Source organism: Stegodyphus dumicola, chromosome 1, assembly GCF_044657685.1.
Source record: "Stegodyphus dumicola isolate Sdum_Otavi_A_Nest chromosome 1, ASM4465768v1".
Taxonomy (NCBI): Eukaryota; Metazoa; Arthropoda; class Arachnida; order Araneae; family Eresidae; genus Stegodyphus; species Stegodyphus dumicola.
In genome coordinates this window covers 3,306,191-3,328,198 of record NC_140768.1, presented here as the reverse complement: position 1 = coordinate 3,328,198, position 22,008 = coordinate 3,306,191, and the positions used below count along the sequence as shown (strand labels likewise).

Sequence of the window (22,008 nt, the reverse complement as noted above, 5' to 3'; positions counted from 1 at the left end):
TTCCCTTTTAAGAAATCTTAGTGTTTATCCTAACATACGCTTTTATAAGTTTGTGATATTTAAGACATATGCTTAGGATAATCGTTTCTCGATAAAGGGATTGGCTTGTTTTTCGCTCCAAATTAACTAAGATTATTAAATCAGCGTTAGCCTAAAATTCAAGTTTGTTCATTTTAAAATTCATTGATGTCTTTACATACAGGAATTATTACTGGGTGGCAGTTGAGAGATTTATTCTATTTTAAATTTATCTTTTTCAATATTTATACTTTTATTTTTCATAATTCGAAGCGAGAAATAAGAAACTTTATTGCGAATATATATCGAATGGCAACAAATACTTGAAATTAATTGCGTTGAGTTTCAAGCAAAAAAACCACTGTTTTCTTCCAAACTTATTCATGGAATGTTTTTGAATTATAACTAGCGTGGGAAGACTAAACTTTGCATAAACACGTGGAATATAATAGGTTAAGCATTCTTCACGATTTCAATGTTTCAGTCATAAAATACCGTATTTTTAGCCCAAACGGGCAATTTACCCATAAGGGCTATTAATTTCGTTTTGGCATTTTTGCACAGATTCACTATAAACGACGAATCACTTTTGAAACTGTTGCCACCGAACATTCGAGCCCGGTATTATTTTTAAAGAAATTAAATAATGAAGAATCTGCATCAGTGTATGTATGTTTCTCCCACTATGATAAAACAACGGCACCTAGAGCCATCCAATTTTGAATAACGTAATCCTCCACCGAATGTGGATATCTGGAAGCCCTAAGTTTGAGTTTGGAATCTGTTTTATTATCGATTTCATATTTTGTAATACTTTAACGAATTTTGGATTAAAAAACTTAAAAGATTTCAAAGCGAGGAATGGCAACACTCAACTGTGAAACACATTTGTATCTCCAGTGCGCGAGACTGCGTATCGGAAATTCTGAATATACTCTCATTTTAAAATTATTTTGCGATATGGCTGTTGGATTGAATTTTATGGTTTACATGTGAAGAACATGATATTTAATAAATAAATGTACCACCAAAACGTTAAGGGGTGTCAGAAACCCCTATACCGACAATGTTAAATTGTCCATTTTTGATGTACCTTTTCTCAAAATCTGCTGTAGATACAAGCTTGAAATTTTTTCTGTAATTAAAGTATACCTATCTGATTATAGTGAAATGAGCTTTCGAAACATTTTGAATTTTAGAGTAATTTATAGAATATTTTGTTAGGCATAGTAAAATTTAACACTTTTCTCACACACAAATTTTTTTTTCTTATTTTATCACAAAAAGCTCATTTCAGTAAATATTAGGAAACCTAATAAATAAGCCATAAAATGTTTAGATACCTGTGAGCAGTAGTTCCTGAGAAAAGGTACATCGAGTATAAAAAAATCACGTTTGGAGAAAAACGCGTTTTTATGTAAAAATCCTCATTGATCGAAGCAGTAGATGACAAATTAAAACTAGATTTTTTTACAGTTCTAATATTCATAGATATTAAAGAATGGTATTTTTAGAAAGATAAAAGTGTAGAGAATTTGAAAATGCAAAAATCCGAAATCACAATTTTTTGAAGATTTTGTGGTTCCAACACCCCTTAAAAAAATCCCTTCGAGCTTAATATAAAATCTGAAAGCTTTCAGATTTTGCTTTAATTATTATATTAAGTATTGCTCTTTGCTCAGAGTTATGTTATGGCAACAACCTAGGCAAGAACCGAAATTAAAGAAGCGGGGCGTATGGGAGTCATTACGGCTAATCTAATAGGCAAACGTGTAATCTTCAGAGTATCTCCCGAACAGTTAAATGACCTCTTAACTTTGACCGTCGCTTAATTCCATGACACTTCTCTCCTAAGATTTATGCGAGAAGGCTGATCTAAGTAAAGAGCTGCTCCAGTAAATAGATTAAACTGTCTCCTGGGGAGATGTCTGGAAGCACATTTTTCTGAAGAGCCAATGAATGCCTTCTCCTCAGATGCATTTTATGGAGTCCAAAGATATTTGTCTGTGCCAGCAATAAAACGGATAAAAACAAAGGAGAAGAGTCTTGCGGCGATGTTACTACCGTAGTTATTTATCATCATTCATTTTATTGTATGTTCGACTCATATCCTATATCTCTTAAGTGTTAGATTAGCTATCTGTCATCTAAACTGTTTGGAACTGAGGGAAGGTAATTCGCAATTTTTTTCTAACACAACGCACAAATTTGGCTGCTGCGACGATTCGGACTTCACTTCAGCTAATATAGTACATTTTTAAAAAATCTGATGTGTACACAGCATGACTTCCTTGTACGGAATATTAAATTATACGCATTTTTTTCTTGCATTTCATTTAAACTTATTGGATTGAAATAAATTTACTTCGCCGACAGCACATAAACCACAATAGAATAAATGCATTCTTTAAAATTTACTCTATTTGTTTACCATAGCGACACTCTGGCGCTAGGTTCACTTAACAGTATTATATTTCGCTCATATTATAACTCAGAACGCAAAAATTTATATCATTTAAAGAATTATCTAATCGTTCCCACATGTTCTATTCAAATACTATAATAAAGCTAGAACAATGTATCAAAGAAATTAAGCAAACAAAACAAAAAAGAAACAGTTTTTCAAATACGATTGAGTATTTCTCATTGAATTAATTAAGTTCTCACTTCGCGACAAGGGAAAAATGCATAAAAACTCAAAATATCTGTATTAAAAATTACGAAGTAAATCTTAAACACTTACTTCCTCGAAAAAATTCCACAAAGGATTAAGCATGATTTAATTCGCAATAATAAATAAAGGCGTTTATCTTTGTTGTTGCGAAGTTAAGTTTCTCTAGACTGGCAACAAATCCAATATTCTGCTGTTTCAAATGTAAACAAGCAATGGCCGCCATAAAAAAAAATATTAGGCTTAGCGGCACTTAAACAACTTTAAAATTGTTGATAATTCTAAACATATTGCATACAGATTTACTAAATGCATAAAAACCTTACCCGGAAGATAAGAACAACATAATTGAATCATTTTTAAAGCAAAAAATTTACAAATTACAAACATATAAGAGTAAAGAAACTGAGATCACTGAGCCGGGTAACAGAGTGGATGTATATATAAATATATTTATATACGTTTGGTGCTGCCGATTGCAACCAAAATACGAGGTGCACATCTACATATTATAGCAGTCCTATATACAAAATTTCAACGCTCTGAGGCTAGTCGTTTTTGAGTTATGCGAGATACGTACGTACGTACATACGTTCGTACAGACACCACGAAAAATTTTCTTCAGAATTCAATTTAAAGCAGTTTTATAATTTTTTTTTTTTGGAGGAAAAGAGTCTTTTATTCTGTTCTTACGTACAGATACCACGCAAAAACATCGTTAAATTGCGTTCGAAAGCGGTCAAAATGGATATTTTCGTTGAAATATGCTGCCTGAAACTTTTCGCGATTACAATACTTCCTTTTTACTTCGTACAAGGAAGTAAAAAACGGAAAACATTAAGCCGCGCAAATTATTATGTATTCAAATTCGAAGCAATAGTTTTTTTACCTTGACGGCTTCCATCTTGGAGTTCCACTAGCAACCGACAACGAGATCGTTTGTCCAGGCGATCGTATATCAGCCATTATCACATTTCTCCTCCTGCAAAATATAATAATTTTTTTCATGACAGTAAACTGAAGAAGGTGCCTGAAAATAATACACATTTAGAAGATTGTAATTTAAAATCTGCAATGAAATGTTCGAAATCAGTTTCATTCGGGAATGACTTAAATTCTGGAAATCACTCACACATATTAAATACAGGTAATGTAATTGCTATCAAGTGATTTTAGGTCTTATGAGATGATGCATAATTATAAATTTACTTAGGAAAGGAAGACATATGCACGAAATTCTAGTCCCAAAATAACTGCTATTGTTATCTCATTTCGAAACACTGCATAGTAGCTTCAAAAGCACGTTAGATACATTAAAATATGTACACTGCTCAAAAAAAAAAAAAAAAAAAAAAAAAAAAAGGGACAGTACTATATCTCCCGATCTACTGGGCCGAATGACAAAATTCAAATTGTGTTCTTCATGTCTCGAAAGCGCGACTTAGGATATATATTAGATTTATATATAGCACTATTCTAACATAGGTATTTTGACACAAAATTGGACTTTTTCTGAAATAACATACAAATTGTTTTACATATTTCGATTCTACGACTCAAATTTCGCCTAAATATGAAATTTTGTAAAATTTGGAGCAAAATTTACGGAGAAATTCACAAATTTATGTTGGCACTTTTTTGTCAGTTTGCGCCAAGAATACTTCACTTGGCGAACTTCTTAATATATGGCAACCTAGTTTCCTTTCCCGTGAGAGGGAAAAAAGTCACCATCGTTCCTTTTTTCCAAATAATATTCTTTATATTATATATTTTAATTATAACTTATTATTTTAAGTAATTTTTTCTTTTTCGAATTTCATTTTAATTGTTTAAGTTGCACGTTTTTTTTTTTTTTTTTTTCGAAAAACTGTTTTAAAAATTTCTATTTACCTATTCGAACTGCGTAAAATAAAGGTGCAGCGTTTATTTTTTTTTCAAATAGTTTTCTTTATATATATTTTTCGTCATAGTTATTATTTTAGGTAATTTTTAAATTTTTATACTTTTATTTTAATTGTTTGTGTTGCATTGTCTCTTCAGATAATTGTTTTAAAATTTTCTATTTATTCCTTCGAACTGAGCATTTTAAATATATTTATTAATATCAATTTTCCAGAATTTGATTTTATTTATTTGAACTGCGTTTCTTTCGGAAGAATACTTTGAAACCAACACTACGATGAGTTTGAAAACTGCATACTATATTAAAAGAGAAAATACAGTAAAGCACAGTTTTACACGCCTTTCAATGTTCCGTTCAGAAAAGATATATATAAATAAGAGAGATGTATAACCGACATTTTAACTTAGGATGACTTGCATACACTGCTTTAATCAGTTTTATCATTCTGCCCATTGCTTTACACAATTTTATCCTACATTTTGTTTCTTAAAATGTTATTCATATTTTAGTCAAATACTTTATTTTTGAAATCTCAAGAATCAAATATCACAACATTGAAAAGTTTTAAATTAAAAAAAATACAAATACTAAATTTTACGAAAAAATTTATTTTTCTTCTCTTTTTCTTTCTAAAAGTATATTAAATTCTAAAAGTATATTAAAAAGTATCCAACTTTTCGAAACATTTTGGTATTTCTGACAATCATTTTAAATAAAGTTATCGCCTTCCATTTCATAAAGGCCCACAAACGGCCGAGCGGTAAAGACGCTGATCACTGGTAGTTCGATCCGAGGTTCGAATCCCGCGAACGGGCTGGTTGCATGGGTATTTTCGTGGTTTTCCCGATGTGTAACGTGTATACGAGCCAGTTTCCCTTAGAAAGTCCTCCACGAAGGCATCCCTCCCTTTAGGCAGATAGCCCTCGTGTGCTTTGCCATAATTAAATATTCAAATCCAATCCAATCCAATCCTTAATTAAATATAATTGATTTGTAACTTCTACTAGAACTGACGTTAAGACTTGAAGTGAAAATAAATAATATCGTGTGCAATCTTGATTAATATAAAATTAAAAATATTTGCACAGAAAAATATTTGCATTCAGATAGAAAGTTTTTTGAAATATTTGCAATTACTTTATAAGAAGGATTTATTAATAACCGTAATAGTTACTTATTATATTACTGATGATTAGGAATCAGTTCTTGACAATTACATTCTAAATTAGAATTTTAAGAATTATTAGAATTTTAAATTAGAATAATGAAAATACGCTACGCACAAAAATACATTTTAGGATAAAAAATGAGTTGATTTTTTATGTTTTAAAACTTTTTGAATTCATTTAATAAACATCGTATCCTCGTTGTTAATTGAATTCATAATGTTGGGTGTCGTTTATATAATTATTCTTACTTGTCCACGGAATCTACTGACTTATCCAGCGATTAAGTAGCTGCAGATCATTTCTACATAACCATTGAACTTCCATTAATTCAGTCTCTAGAGGGTTGTATATTTATATCATAATTTGACTTTTATAAAAATGATTATTCTAAATCTTATGTTTCTATAAAAATATACTGTGCTTTAAAAATATGGATGATAGTACCAGCCGCTCTTTCAGCCACTTCAAAAGCATCAGTTTGTTTAGAAATAAATTGTGCAGTTAATGTCATAAAATTCAAATAAACATCAAGCGAAAATTCTCAGTTTTAGACAATTCGATTTAAACGAAGTAAAGTAGCAGACGATAAAACGCCAAAGGTAAAAATTAACTCTTATTTAAAAAAAAAAAAAAAAAAAAAAAAAAAGAGAGAGAGAAATTAAAAAAAATATTAAAAAATTTATTTAAAAAAATAGCTTTTCATATAGTATTAATAAATATTTATTACGCATCATTGAGGGAAAAAATGTCATATAATTAATTCTCCGTAAAATTTTACTTGAAATTTAAGGTTAAAAATAGCTGTGGCAATACAATGTAACAAAAATCCATAGACCACATTTAGCGTTATTATCGCTCAAAAAAAAGATGCCAAATTTCAAAACGCGAAAATATGTAAATTTGTGTATACCTTAGAAAATTTTGAATAAAAAAGTCTAAGTTTTTGCAGATATGCTTAAAAATATACCTACTTTAAGATGATGGTAAAAATTTTATAGGTTATAATTCAAAATTTTTTTCGAAAAAATTATAAAAATTATTTAAAAATAGAAATTTAAAAAATAAAACACAAAAATGGGTAAATTTTATTTGGAATGAACCTAAATTTCGAAATGTGAGAGAAAAAATCAAAAAAGTTTAATAAAAAAAGAGATATAAATAAATATTTGCGAAATTCAATTAACATTGAGGAGCTAAAATTTTGAGAGCTAATATTTCAAAAACTACTCGTACGATTTTTACAAAACTTGGTATTCTGGCATATTTTGAGTCGTAGAATCGAAATATGTAAAAAAATTGGTATGTTATTTCAGAAAAAGTCCGATTTTGTGTCAAAATACCTATGTTAGAATAGTGCTGTATATAAATCTAATATATATCTTAAGTCGCGCTTTCGAGACATGAAGAACGCAATTTGAATTTCGTGAATCGCCCCAGTAGAACGGGAGATATAGCACTGTCCCATTTTTTTTTTTTTTTTTTTTTTTGAGCAGTGTACCTGTCTATCTATATTTCTGTCTGTCTGTCTATTTACGTAGACAAATCTATTGTTTCATAGATGTCACTGGGCATTTACAGGTTCAGAAAATAATGTCTAAAATTGTAAACGTATTAAAGTAAATTTATGAATATAATCTCTACTGAAGTTTGCATTTACGTAGTCTTTCTTTTAGTTAGTCATAATTCTGCTTAAAATAAAATATAGGCTATGATAATCAACATTTTCATTTTAGAATGCGAGAGTCAAATGTACAGATGTACAAAAATGTTTGTACATCAAGGTTGCAAACAGTTATCTGCGTCATTGCTTACAGTGCAGGCTTTAGCGCGGGTAAGATAAGTACATCGATTTATTATTAATTTTTAAAATCGCACCATTCATTTATAAACACTTTGTATAATGTCTAAATTCATGTCTTTTGTTTCATCAAACCGCTATAAAATATTAAAAAAAATGTCTACATAAATTCTTTGAGAAAGCGTTTTTAGATCTGGTGTTATTTCAACGTATTGTGACCACAATTTGTTTTCGAAAGAAAATGATATTAGAAATCCATAAATTTATTCTTAATTTGAAAAAGAAAAAGCATTTATATGTTACACTTATCTCTACATATAATAAAAGAAAGAGTCTGTCTGTGTCTGTGTCTTTCGTTCGCGCTGCGCGTAAACTAATAGACCAACGACTACGAAATTTGGTACATAGGTGCATCTAGACAAGAGCCTGTGAAACTCGAAGCGATTTTTTTCGAAATTCGAATTCGAATTTTTTTATTTTTTTTTATTTTATGTTTTGTAACGAAATCGCGTCATTTTGAGACATAATGGGCAGGAAAGCGAGATTTTACTCTACACACTCCATTTTCACATCGTCATGAAACGTAGGCACTTAGCTATTTTACGAACTTAAAATAATTTCGTGTTTCAAAAAATCGATTCAATACGAATTTATTTAACAAAGGGAGCATAACACCTTTTCAACAGTATTTGTTTCTAAAAAAGTTTATTTTTAAAAATGTACAGTTTGTTTTTCCTTGATTTTTGGATACATTAAACTTTCATCCTTGCGACTGCTTTTACAAAAAGAATTTTCGAAAAACGATAATATTTTGTATTTTAAAAAAAAAAATTAAATGAAGCTTCCGATTACACTTTTCACATCTCACATCTTTAAAAATGTGATTTTGGCAACAATTTTCCTGTCTTATTGCTGTTGATAGATTTTTGATGAAATCGCATCATTTTGAATAGTTTCATTCTTTTAGAAATATGGGTTTGGCAACAATTTTTCATCGTATCTCTTATGTCACTGTTTTTAAGCGATTGGCATATTTCATTGTCATTTATTTATATGTATAATACATTTTTATTGATATTTTTTAATAAAGTTGTTCTGTAGAGTAAAATTCTGCGCGGAATTTTATGTTTTTTGAGTTGCTTTCATGTCATTTTTTGCTTATTTCACTGTTTGTAAGATATTGAAAAGTTTTGCATGGTTTTTTTTTTCAACGGAAAGATGATTAATTTTTTATTAGGATAATTAATATTTGTATAAAGGAATATAGCTCGTTTCATTGTAATTTTTTTCTCGTGAAAATATAGGATAAAATATCATTAATTATACTTTGCTTTTCAGAATTTTTTGTTTTTTGTATTATGTTATTTATTGCTCATTTCACTCTTTTTAAGATATTGAAAAGTTTTGAGTGATTTTTTTAGGAAACAAAGTTCTTAACCTCCTTTATACCATTCGAGTTCTTAAGATTTTGCAAAGAGAAGTTGGTTAATTTATTTATTAGGATAATTAATATTTGTATTAAGGGATATTGCTTATTTCATTGTAATTTTGTTATACGTAATAACGTTTTTTTATGAATTTGTTCTGCAGAATAAAATTCTACGCAGTTTTTAAATTTAACGTTTGGTGTTCCCTTCAGCCATTTTTCCGGTACATTTAAAAGCCAGACGAAGGCTGGCATCGAAACTGCTAGTACCACATATTTTAAAGAAAATTAGTGACTTTTCATTTGAATTTTACTAAGAGTTCGCTTTATATTGATTCTTTCTTTTATGTCTCATTTCGTCATGTACTTTCTCAGTCCAAAGCGTTAAGCAAATTTTATGTCTGGCATAATTTAAATTGAGAAGTAAAATAAGCATCAGTACGACTTGTAATAGAAGCTTATGGGTTCTCCCCATGTATAGCGTTTTAATACGAGCCAGTTTCCATTAGAAAGTCCTCCTCAAAAGCATCCCTCCCTTTCGTATGGTGCCTTAGGTCGAAACCCGTAAATAATAATAATATTCATGTTTGTATATAGGCTGGCAAAATGGAAAAACAACTTCGTCATAAATTACATGTTCCCCCAAATTCTTAGCCATAAATTACATGTTCCCGAAACAAAAATTTAAAATATCGCGAATTATCAATGGCAATAATTGCAAAACAGTCTCACGATTTGCAGAAAGCGGGGTATTTAGGCATATTAAATTTATTAATATTCGAAATAGTTGTAAATTTAGACGTGAAATCGAACTATGAGAAAAAAATCGACATGTTATTTCTAAAAAAGTTAGAATTTATAATAAAAACATACGTTAGGTAGGGTATAAATCTGATATATTTCGTGAATGACACTTCGGAAAAATGAAATCAATGTAGAATATAAATAGGAGCCATTTTTCCTTATCAAGCTCTTGATAATGGCATTCCTTACTTCAGGGGGATAACCCTCGCTTCCTTTGCTTTAAAAGAGGACTCATACACTTTAAAACCCATAAGATCATCGAATATGTGACTGTTGCAAGAATTGGGATATTTTATTTATTTTGAAAGCAATTACTTCCAACTTTTTACAGCTGACTACATAATATAGCTGCTTTCTGAAATAGTTATCAGAAAGTTTGTATTGCCACAAATAGTTTTGTAATTTAATCCTCTTTGTGACAAAATATTTCGCCATGTTTCCACATTGCGCGCATGATATTTTAAAAATGGCGAATGGTACATACTTGAAATTGGATGGAATTCTTTATATGGGCCCTATCTTTTAACTGAACCAAAATTGTGATGAATATATAATATTAAAAAAATTTATGGACGAAAACATGACAGATTTTTAAAATAAAATACATTTTATACACTCAACTCCAAATAAAATAAAAAATTAACATGAAATTCTTAGAATTTTTGGTTTACAGTAGTTTCCAAATGTTATAAAAGCTATATATTAAATATGGAATTAAATTATGCAACAGAATGTTTTAAATTGAGCGCGCAAGGTGGAAACATGACGAAACATTTTGTCGCAAAGCGGATTAAATTATAAAAATATTTGTGGCAACACAAACTTTCTGATTACTATTTCAGAAGACAGCTATATTATGTAGTCCGCTGTAAAAAGTTGGAAGTAATTACTTTTAAAATAAATTAGTTATTCAAATTCTTGCAACAGTCACATATTGGAAGATCTTATGGGTTTTACGGTGTATGAGTCCCCTTAAGAGCAAAGCCAACAGTAAACTCATAAGATGTCACATTTAATGATTTTACACGAGATATACATAACAAAGAACAAAGGCACACTGATGCGCGTAATTGTGTGCGCTCTGGATTTTAGGAATATGTTTTATTAAAATGTTAATTTAAACAGTTTGGGCACTGGAAATATTATCCAAAGTATAGAATTTAAAATCAAAGATATAGGTATGAATCTGTAAGTTTTATCTTAATTTATCTAACAGTTAACTTTTAGTTAAAAGTTACTTTCCTGTCCTCTCCGAATTTCACCTTACAACTTCCGGCCAGAACGTATTTTCAGAATCGCAGGCAAATGCAAATTAGGAGAAAGAGTATTTAACTGTGAAGTTCTACTGACTTCGTTAGAAAGCCAGAGATTCTATCCAGCGCCGGCCGTACTTTAGACCTTTAATAGCTTCGCCGTTAGTTAGCGTTAAGGGCCCAACTCAGTTAGAATCCTGATACCTTCGGCTATATCTTTTTAGTTAAGATTAGTTAAATTTTACTTCTTAGTTTCCTGAGTTCAAGCCCGAATGGAGGCTTTATTGTAAACTCCACGAAGGAGTCTTCTTTGAACTTTATTTGGAATAATCCTTCTGGAGTATACGTTCTCTGTCGACTGAACTAAAGCAATTATTCGCTTACCAGTTCTCGACGTTCCAGACGCATTGCAGTAACGTCTAGGTTTGGAATTTCACAAATCAAAAATGCCCCGTCGAAAAGAGATTTGTGAGACCCTTTTGGATGCCTCTTGAAAAGAGAAAATAATTCCTAAGAAAACTGTATTTTGGGGATTTAATTTTAATGCAGTTGAATTTTTGATCCAATTTTCGGAAATCACAAGGGTTCGATCATGAGACGCAAACAAAAGTTCTTCGTCATGTACTACAAACAAACTTATTGCAAATTTTAGTGTGCAAATAGCTCTGGTAGAATCCATAATAATAGTAAAAATATAAGGATTGTTAAAATGAAAAGGTATGAAAAGTCGCAACAATCGAATATGCTGCTTTGGCATAATGTAATGTTCTGCGTGGTTGTGCGCATGCGTGGTAACCGCACATGACGCAGGAGAACAGTAGGCATGGACCTTATAAGAAGTAGACTAACCCAAACGGGTTTTCTCCCTCGTCTGAGGCGTTGCCGGCTGTCACCTTGATCACATCCGGAGGAGTAGGGACGACTTGCAGAAATTTAAACATTGGTTGACTATTGCAGCGTGTATAATTATCAAGAAAAAGCTGTATGTAGCGCCTCATTTCACAAATTAGAATTTCTATATATTTTTATTTTTGAAATTGAGATTGATTCTTAAAACTTTAGTATATTTATCAAGCATAATTAACGTTCCAAATAATTATAAAGCTATTGCATGCTTTCAGGGCTGGATATTTTTTTAGCTTTTCCTATGCTGTTAGGAAAATTGTAAGTACTTCGTTTAGAAAATAATATTTTAAACCTGAACTAATAGAAATTTTCAAACAAGCAATTTTCTTTTGCAATTTTTATGCTTTTCATTGGTGTAAATAAGTAAAAAGCACTAAAATATTTCAAAACGAATTTTTGAAAGTTTTGCTTAAAATTCTAAATTGTGCTGTTTTTTTTTTTTTTTTTTTTTTTTAAATTATAGATGAGTATTACAGCACAATTTATTATCTTTATTTTATCTTTTTTTTCTCCCTTCATTACGCTTAGAAAATTTTATGCTCCGAATTTTATGAATTATTAAAATAACTAATCCACTTTAATGTTAATAATTTAATGATCATATAATCAAATAAATATGATCGTTTTGTAATGTTATTATAGTTTGGAAAATCACTGCCTGAAACTTTTCATTAAATTAAAAAAAAAAAAAATTATCAGATCTTGTTTAATTTTACCTTATTTATTTCAAAGCATCACGTACTAACAACGTTATTTAATTTTTCTTTATTTTTACGTAAAATTAAAATCATAAATTTTGTGCTTAGGGTTTTTACCGTATTATCAAAGTAAAGATGTTTGTACAAGAATTACGCGTGAAAAGAATGCGCGAAATGCAGTAAAAAGTGCTTTAATGAGATATATTAAATCCTACCTGGAAAAAACTGTGGCTTTTATAATCTCATCACTATTCAACGTGTCACATTTAATAATTAAAAAGAGTTATGTGAAACAAACGCTATAGGTTTCAATGTTAAAGTAAACCAGATCGTCCCTACTCTTTCTTGCCGACATGTTGGTGACGCGCGCCCCGCCCACTGGGTTAGTCTATTTCTTATAAGGTCCATGACAGTAGGCAGTTGTGTGTTCCGTCCAATTGATGAGCCAGTGCTTCTGATGACATCATAGCGTTCACAATGCAAAATCCGACGACTAAGAAGCAGCGAGGGTTTTCAGATTTCTGGCTGTGGAAGAGGTTAAAAAACGGCCGATGGTCATCACCGGATGCATATTTCATAAGTGCACATCTGTATAGCCACCGAGGGAGTGGTTTCTAGGATGGACCAATAGGCATCCAGTAATATTTCTGTCATGTTACATGACCTTTCGTGTGCTTTAAGATTTAAGCAAGATGGTTGAAAAGATTATGCCACGTAATTTTATCTGTACAAAATAATTAAAGCATCGTCGATTTCTTCTGAAACTTTTCATTGCGAAATTCGATCAAATATAAGCAATTGTGAAGATTTCACTACCTGGTTGAAAGAATTTGAAATAAATACAAATACATGTTGGATACTTCGCAAAAATATCCATGTGAGATATTACTTAATAAGTGGCAATTAATATGAAGAAAGAAATATGTGATAAACATCTGAGCCCAAAATGCTATCGTTACATAAAACTATGCATATATGAGAAAAATATTTACACAAATTACATATGTAAATAGAAATCAGAACTTTTTATTGCAGGATATATGAAAAAGATGTTCTAATAACCAATGCAGAATTTTATTGAAAGTGAACTTTACTAATTTCTATTCGTATACATTTTGTTACGTTAAATTTCACATTTAATAACTGCTCACTCTTACATGTACTGTCTAAACAAGAAATGCTCATCAAACTGAATGAATTTAGCTTATTCACAACGAATATATTTAAATTATTTACATATTAACTATTACTGTTAATAATGAATATAATCAGATCATACACAATATGTATTCTGAATCTTACACTTTAAAATTCAAATGCAAGCACTGAAATAAGAAAACACTAAATTCATTGTAACACTTCCAGTCCCAAAAATTATGCACTTGAATTCTCTTAATCCACAGCTGTTAGTAAATGCATAATATTCCAGGCTAACTGTAGCTTGAATCATTTTCTCGATGTTAAAGAGCGATAATACGCGTGAACATCAATCCAAATATTAATGCGTGATAAAAATCGCGAAAGTGAAATGTCAGCGATTAATCAAACTCATAAAACGAAAGCACTACGAGATTTTCTGCTATTACACCATACATTTATAACTCCGAAAAAATACAAAGTAAAACGTAAACAGCATACGCCCACAGGCTCGTAGATTTAGCGTCACAAGAGCAGTAGAAGCTCATTGGTCAGTTTTCGAAACCCCTCCCTCAGTTGCTATGCTAATGTGCGCTTGTGAAATATGCTCACCGGATGGTGGCCGTATACGGAGAAGACTGTGCGTCCGAGAAGTCAGTGAGCAAGCGGAGTGCCAATTTTCGTAAGGCATTTAGTGTCTGAGTGATTAAGTAAAGCGTAAGATTTCGTAAGGCTTTCGTAGATTAAGATTTCGTAATGCATTAGCTCCGAGACCAGACCAGGCAAACAGGTATTCATAGCCGAACTCATCGACAAGGCGAACGACCTGGTGAGAAATGGCATCTCAAAGAGAAGCGCTTCAACTCGGACGCGAAATAAAAGACACAGTGGAGGACTGGCTCCTGTCACAGCTACAGAAATTCTGAGAAGAGGGAATCTTTTGGTTCGTGAAACAGTGGGAGAGTTGTGCTCAGGCCTCTTGTGGTTGCTTATGAATAAAGACTGCAATATATCCATAGTTTCATTTCGTATCTTTTCATTTGAACATCCCTAATAGTAAAAAATCTGTCTCTCTATAACTTTCCTGAAGCACGGATACCTGAGTCTGCATTTAAATTTGTTCCTAAGATGAAGAAATTTCTAGATTTCTTCCTTGCTATTTGTTGGAAACTTTGCGTTTTCCCTTGTGTCTGGGCAGTACTGAAAAGGAAGAGAAATGCAACGGTATTTGATCCCCAATATAAGCCAGAGCTGGTGGCTATAGTCGAGCTTTTAGCTGTAGCTCTGGTCATCGTTTCGAGGCACGGAATGCTGACGCTGATGTAGCTGTCAAAGATACCAGAGGAGTGCATTAGAGAGCATTAGGAGTGCATTAGCTAATAAGTTCTAGCCATTATCTACTATGTAGTAACGTATCGACTTGTAGTCAAGTAGCTGACAGCATAGTGTAATGCCCAGTGGATCCGACAGACATGACGCAGCAATTGTCGACACCTGTTTACCTCATCTTGTTTTTCATATATCATGGGTTAATATACGTTTGTTTATCTATCCTGTGAAGCTAAAAAAAGGCCAATTAAATGTTCTGTTATTCATCTATATCTGGTGTTCTCCATGATGCGTAGTTCCGTTATATCACTTTCAACTTCCAGCGCTATTAAAATGTTTGACTTATTCTCCACATTAAAACTCTTAAGGGGTATCAGAAACGCCTATACCGACAATGTTAAATTGGCCATTTTAGATGTACCTTTTCTCAAAATCTGCTGTAGATACAAGCTTGAAACTTTTTCTGTAATTAAAGTATACCTATTTGATTATACTGAAATGAGCTTTTGAAACATTTTGAATTTTAGAGTAAATTACAGGATATTTTCTTAGGCATAGTAAAATTTAGCACTTTTCTCACACAAAAAAATTAAATTTTTTTTCTAAGTTTATTACAAAAAGCTCGTTTCAGTAAATATTAGGGAACCTAATAAATAAGCCATAAAAAGTTTAGATACCTGTGAGCAGTAGTTCCTGAGAAAAGGTACATCGAGTATAAAAAAATCACGTTTGGAGAAAAACGCGTTTTTATGTAAAAATCCTCGTTGATCAAAGCAGTTGATGACAAATTAAAACTAGGTTTTTTTTTTACAGTTCTAATTTTCATAGAGATTAAGGAATGGTATTTTTAGAAAGATAAAAGTGAAGAGAATTTGAAAATGCAAAAATCCGAAATCACAATTTTTTGAAGATTTTGGGGTCCCAACACCCCTCAATTTCATTATAAAATTTTGCTTATTAAATAGTTTTCACTTACCTCATATCAGGTGGAATTACTCTGAAAAAAAAAAGAAATAAAATTTATTGTATATCCTCTCTACATATATTTCTGGTAACAGCAAAATACATCTTTAATTAATAGAAATTATCCATTTAGGAAGCATATGCAGTACATATGTATATTTATTTGATCTGATTATAAGGAATAAAGGAATTATCCCTCTGCGTTATTGTGGTGTGCTTTTCTAGCTAGCAACAAAAAGATGCATGTTTTTATTTCCGGCGAAGGAGTAGCTGATGTTTTACGTAGCTCTTGCCGTAAAGTAGTCCTTAGCGATTCCCTAATGATAGTGATAACCATAGCAATAGATGGAATGAATATACAGTTTTTGTAGGTATTTATAAAAGTTCAGCTCTAAATTACTAAGTAAACATAGAAAATCTGTGTGCACTAACAAGCAGACACTGTACGTATAGTGAGTAGGAAAAAAAATCAGCTCCTATGTCTCCACTACTAGTCGGCAGATTTTACCAAATTCAACTTGCATTTTCCATGTCTGGCATATGATAGAACATTCTGATATGTAAAGTTCGACTCTGTATTAGCTTTACATATCAGAATGTTCTATCATATGTATTTTAACACAAAATCGGAACTTTTTCTGGAATGGCATGCCATTTTTCATGTAGTTCGATGTTATGTTTCAAATTAAGCTAAAGTGCAAAAAACTAAACGAACAGCACATATGAAATTCAGATATAAAAAGTGCTTGAAGACGAATTCAGACTTGGCGTTGGATTAAGATTCTAAATCTGATAATCATTCCGTTTTATACTACCTATAGGTTCTTTTCACTTGTATTTCTCTTTTGTTTTATTTCTTTTCCGAACGAAATTTAACAAAATGAAATAAATTTTAGTCCGATTCATTCTTTTAATTTTGATTTCACTTTCATTCATCACTTTCACCAGTTAAGAGAATTTCCTTTTTATTTTTGTTGCTATACTAATAGGATCAGTTAATCAACAGAAAGATTTAATTCTTGAATAAAGTTTTCTTTTCCCGATTAACGAAAATCAATTTAATTTGTTAAAAAATACGTAAATAAGTAGTGTGTACGCTAATATGTACGCTAGACTAATAGACGAACGGCGCTGCGCGTCTAACCAAATTTGACGATGGATCTAAATTTCTATATGTACGGTTCAGGGGTATTTCTGTCTAAATCAACATTCAATCTAGTTTTAAAGGGAATTTATTAAAATACCAAACAAATTAATCTAATATAGAATCTATCTAACATTTCATCAGCGGCATTCGAGCTGTATTCAAATCGAAAATCAAGTTCAGACTGTTGCCATTCCGAGGCAGAGTAAAGTTTCTATTCAAACCGGAACAAGCAGTTTTACGTTTCACTTAAGGTAGAAATTTATTAATAGATATTGTTGCTTGGGTACGTGTTCGTAATAAATAGAATGCACAACTCCGATGAAAAGTAAATAAAATTCATTCTTAACACAGCACACAAAACAAAATGCTGCAATTTCCTCAGAAATATTCGCACAATATCGCAATATCTCACAGTAGTTATATTTTAAACTACTAAAACGTTGAATAGAACTCAATTCAAAACAGAGAACGCCATCCGTTCTCACCACGAATTCACTGCAATCAACAGCAAGAACTAAGTAAACAACTGAATTGAGATGTTTTGATCCTACTTTTATAAGCGTTTTAATCATGCACGAGAATATTCTGGTATTTTCTCGATTTTTCGGGATAGCAAAAGAGTACAATTACGAGATATCTATTTATTAAAATGTTAAATGCGCGCGCTCTTGTATTTTTGCTTTTTCGGCATAGCTTTCTCTTAAAACTCGTTACGCAGCATTCACGGGAAAATGAAACAATTGAGATACATTCCGCAAGAGAAGGAATGACCTTGCTTGTTTGCATTAGCTGTACATAAGTCACGTGATCTCTGAGGTCATCTGCACTGTTTGTTTACAAAAGGTATACATAAGTCACGTGATCTATGAGGTCAGCGGAAAGTATCTCGTTACAATTTTGCTAAAATAGCAAACTAAATCCAAAAACCGTAACAATATTTAATAAAGGTATTTAGCATGTAAGCATTTACAGCATCTGTAAATATTTTTGGGTATAAGAAATCCAGCGAGCGCTCTCATTTTTGTCTCTTGAGAACACCGTCTTACGAATTAAATCAACATTCGTATTTTTAGAAACTTGAAGAATAAACTTGAAGATTCTTGAACTACTTGAAGATAAATAACGTTATTTTTTCACAACGGATCAAGGGCAATTTTAGCCTGAATGGAACAATGTGATAACAAAAAACAAAACTATTTCTAGTAGCACCGAGTTGGCATCTTTTTTAAAATGAAATAATCCGTTTACTATACGAAAAAGAGCATATTCTTTGGAACTGCACGTGTGAGCATTTCATAAAATTTAGATTTCAATTTTATGCTGTCGATATAAGCTAACATTTACCTCAAAACTACACCAGATATTTCTGAGGTAGGAATGTTCTTTTATAACTTACCTCAACGGAGCAAAAAATGCAACGCTGTTATCTGCATCGTATTGGGATTCCGTCATCCAGCGGCGCCCTTCCAATACATCCCTAAATTGTGAAAGAGATTGCAAAGTATGTAGTAGCTAGAAAAGTGAAAAAAATATTTGAATTCGCATACAAAAGGTATTTTGGTAAATCTTCGGAATATAGTAACTTGGCGATTTTTTGGCGAAAATTTGGCGACCGAACCTGTTACAGCAACCTGCTAGTTTTTTTTTTTTTTTTTTTTTTGGACGCCATTTTGTTTTCACGAAGTAAAGGCATTTTTAGTCCAAAGGGATTTGAATCCCGAAGGACTATTAGTTTCGTTTAGCATTTTGCGTCGGACTCATAAATGTCGGTTCACTTTTCAAACTGTTGCCACAAAATGTTACAGTCCTGCATTATATTTGAAGAAATTAAATAATGAAAAATCTGCATAAATGTATGTATATTTCTCGTATTGTGATAAAACAACGGTACATAGAGTCATCGAATTTTGAATAACGTAATCCTCCAACGAATATGAGCATGTGGAAGACCAAATTTGAAATTTGTTTTATGATCGATTTCCTATTTTTTAAAACTTTGACGAATTTTTGATTAACAAACTCAAGGATTTCAAAGCGAGCAATGGCAACGTTGTGCATCGATTTCCTATTTTTTAAAACTTTGACGAATTTTTGATTAACAAACTCAAGGATTTCAAAGCGAGCAATGGCAACGTTGTGCAGAAAAAACATTTTTATCTCCAGCGCGTGAGTCTCTGTATCGGAAATTCTAAAGATATGCTCTTTTTTTTTTTTTTTTTTTTTTTTTTAACTCAACATTTTTTTCTAACAATCTGCTAGCCGAATTACGCTTATGCTAGAACTCTTACGGAACAAAAGTGTTTAATCATGACGAAGATTAGGTGCGAAATTGGGAGAAAATGCAGAATCAGCCACTGCTTCGCGTTTTTAAGAATTGCACATACGCGGTATCCATTTAAACGTCGACCTATTTTCACTTAAAAAACATCACAGAATTTCACAAAAATGGCATTGCGCACACTCTTGACTTTATCCGTGTACACATCGACCTATTTTTCACTTAAAAAGTCAAAGAAAATTGACAAAAATCCAGTTCTTCTTACTCTTGTAAAAAGCGTCAAACAAATACGTGGGCGCTTCTGCACTTTAGCAGCGAAATTGTTTCTAAGTGCTTATTAGCTAAAATCATGATCGGAATTTTCCGGAAAATGTCTCATGACATGTCTCATGATCTCTCATTTCTCCGAGACAAAATAATCTGTGATTCGAACTGTGTACTTCTCAGATTATTGCTAAAGTCCTACCTAGTAACCTTTATCGCCTTACCAAAATGTAGCCAAACTATCTGTTACCATATTCCAAAGATTAGCCGGTATTTTTAATTTGTCAACCAGTTGACTAATTTCTTTCTTTCAATCCCGTCTTGTTTCCAGCTATGCCCGAGAGCTTCGTAAACATGAAGAAGGAAATGTTAAATATATAAAATACGTGTAGGACTGAATAGGCTGAGTTACTAGAAATTTATTGAGATTGCAAGGATTATGTTAATTTATCTAACAGTTAAATTTTGAGTTAAAGTTACTTTCCTATCGCTTCTTAATTTCACTTTTACAACTTCCGGCCAGAACGTATTTTCAGAATCACGTTTGACTGCGAATGAGGAGAAGTATTTAAATGTGAAGTTCTACTGATTTCGTTAGAGAGAACCAGTGATTCTGACTAGCGCGCGTCCGTCTTTTTAGGCTACTCTCTCTTAAGCTATTATTACGCTTGGCGGTACTTTAGACCCTTAATAACTTCGCCGTTATTTAGCATTAAGGGGGCAACTCTGTTAGAATCTTGATACCTTTGGCTATATCTTTTTAGTTAAGGGGTATCAGAAACGCCTATACCGACAATGTTAAATTGGCCATTTTCGATGTACCTTTTCTCAAAATCTGCTGTAGATACAAGCTTGAAATTTTTTCTGTAATTAAAGTATACCTATATGATTATACTGAAATGAGCTTTTGAAACATTTTGAATTTTAGAGTAAATTACAGGATATTGTGTTAGGCATAGTAAAATTTAGCACTTTTCTCACACAAAAAAAAAATTAAAAAAAATTTTTTTTTCAAAAAAGCTTATTTCAGTAAATATTGGGGAACCTAACAAATAAGCCATAAAAAGTTTAGATACCTGTGAGCAGTAGTTCCTGAGAAAAGGTACATCGAATGTAAAAAAATCACGTTTGGAGGAAAACGCGTTTTTATGTAAAAATCCTCATTGATCAAAGCAGTAGATGACAAATTAAAACTAGATTTTTTACAGTTCTAATTTTCATAGCGATTAAAGAATGGTATTTTTAGAAAGATAAAAGTGTAGAGAATTTTAAAATGCAAAAATCCGAAATCAAAATTTTTTGAAAATTTTGGAGTTCCAACTCCCCTTAAGATTAGTTAAGTTAATTTCTTAGTTTTTGAGTTCACGGCCGAGTGGAGGCCTAATTGTAAAACTCCAAGGAGGAGTTCTGTGAAATTAATTTGGAATAATAAAGGGTCTTTTACCCTTCCCAACTTTTATTTTCTGTCTCACGAACTGAAGCGATTATTCGCTTACCAGTTCTTAAGATTCGTCAACTTTAACTGTAACTTAAGAGTACACAGCTTAGAATCTTACAAGACCATTCACTTTTTGTTTATATTTTAATCTCATATTTGGCAAACTTAGTTCATGCTTCGGACTTTAAAATACGAGTATAATAATTAGTATATTGAAGAGACAGTATATTAACATTATTATTAAGATGTCAAACAAGTGGAGATTTCAGACAACATATTAACATTATTATTAAGATGTCAAACAAGTGGAGATTTCAGACAACATATTAACATTATTATTAAGATGCCAAACAAGTGGAGATTTCAGACAGCATATTAACATTATTATTAAGATGTCAAACAAGTGGAGATTTCAGACAACATATTAACATTATTATTAAGATGTCAAACAAATGGAGATTTTAGTCAGGACTATCGATTTCGAAAAACAAAAACAAGTTCCTCTTCATTAGGAGCAAAGAAAACTGCAACAACGGCAAAGCAACGATTGTATGTAAATACTTATATCCAAAGTAAACGAGAAGGTTGAGCCATCTGTCGGCAAAAATAGTAATATTAAAAATTAAAAAAAAAATAAAAATAAAAAGTTATAAGGTATTTCTCCCGCTTTCCTAGCTTGCTTTCGTGGTGTAATGGTCAGTACACTGAGCCGCTATTTTAGAGGTCCGTGGTTCGATTCCCGGCGAAGGCGATTGCATATTTTTCATCTCTCTTGCTTCCAAAAAAAATCCTAATCCTCTCTACAA

The 22,008-nt window shown here is 31.5% G+C and overlaps 2 protein-coding genes across 2 annotated transcripts in view; one reads left to right on the top strand and one right to left on the bottom strand.

Annotated features, from left to right (window-relative positions):
* LOC118188057 (prolactin-releasing peptide receptor-like) overlaps positions 1-22,008 on the top strand; it is a 335,927-nt gene that overhangs the window by 171,133 nt on the left and 142,786 nt on the right. The gene's annotated exons all lie outside the window — the stretch shown is intronic.
* The window catches only part of LOC118188968 (uncharacterized), a 162,648-nt gene that overhangs the window by 6,914 nt on the left and 133,726 nt on the right, over positions 1-22,008 (bottom strand). The window contains exons 11-13 of the mRNA XM_085812237.1: positions 18,619-18,699; positions 16,089-16,109; positions 3,579-3,671 (exon numbers count right to left, since the gene is read on the bottom strand). Of these exons, the coding sequence (XP_085668363.1) occupies positions 3,579-3,671; positions 16,089-16,109; positions 18,619-18,699 (195 nt within the window). The remainder of the gene's footprint in view (positions 1-3,578; positions 3,672-16,088; positions 16,110-18,618; positions 18,700-22,008) is intronic.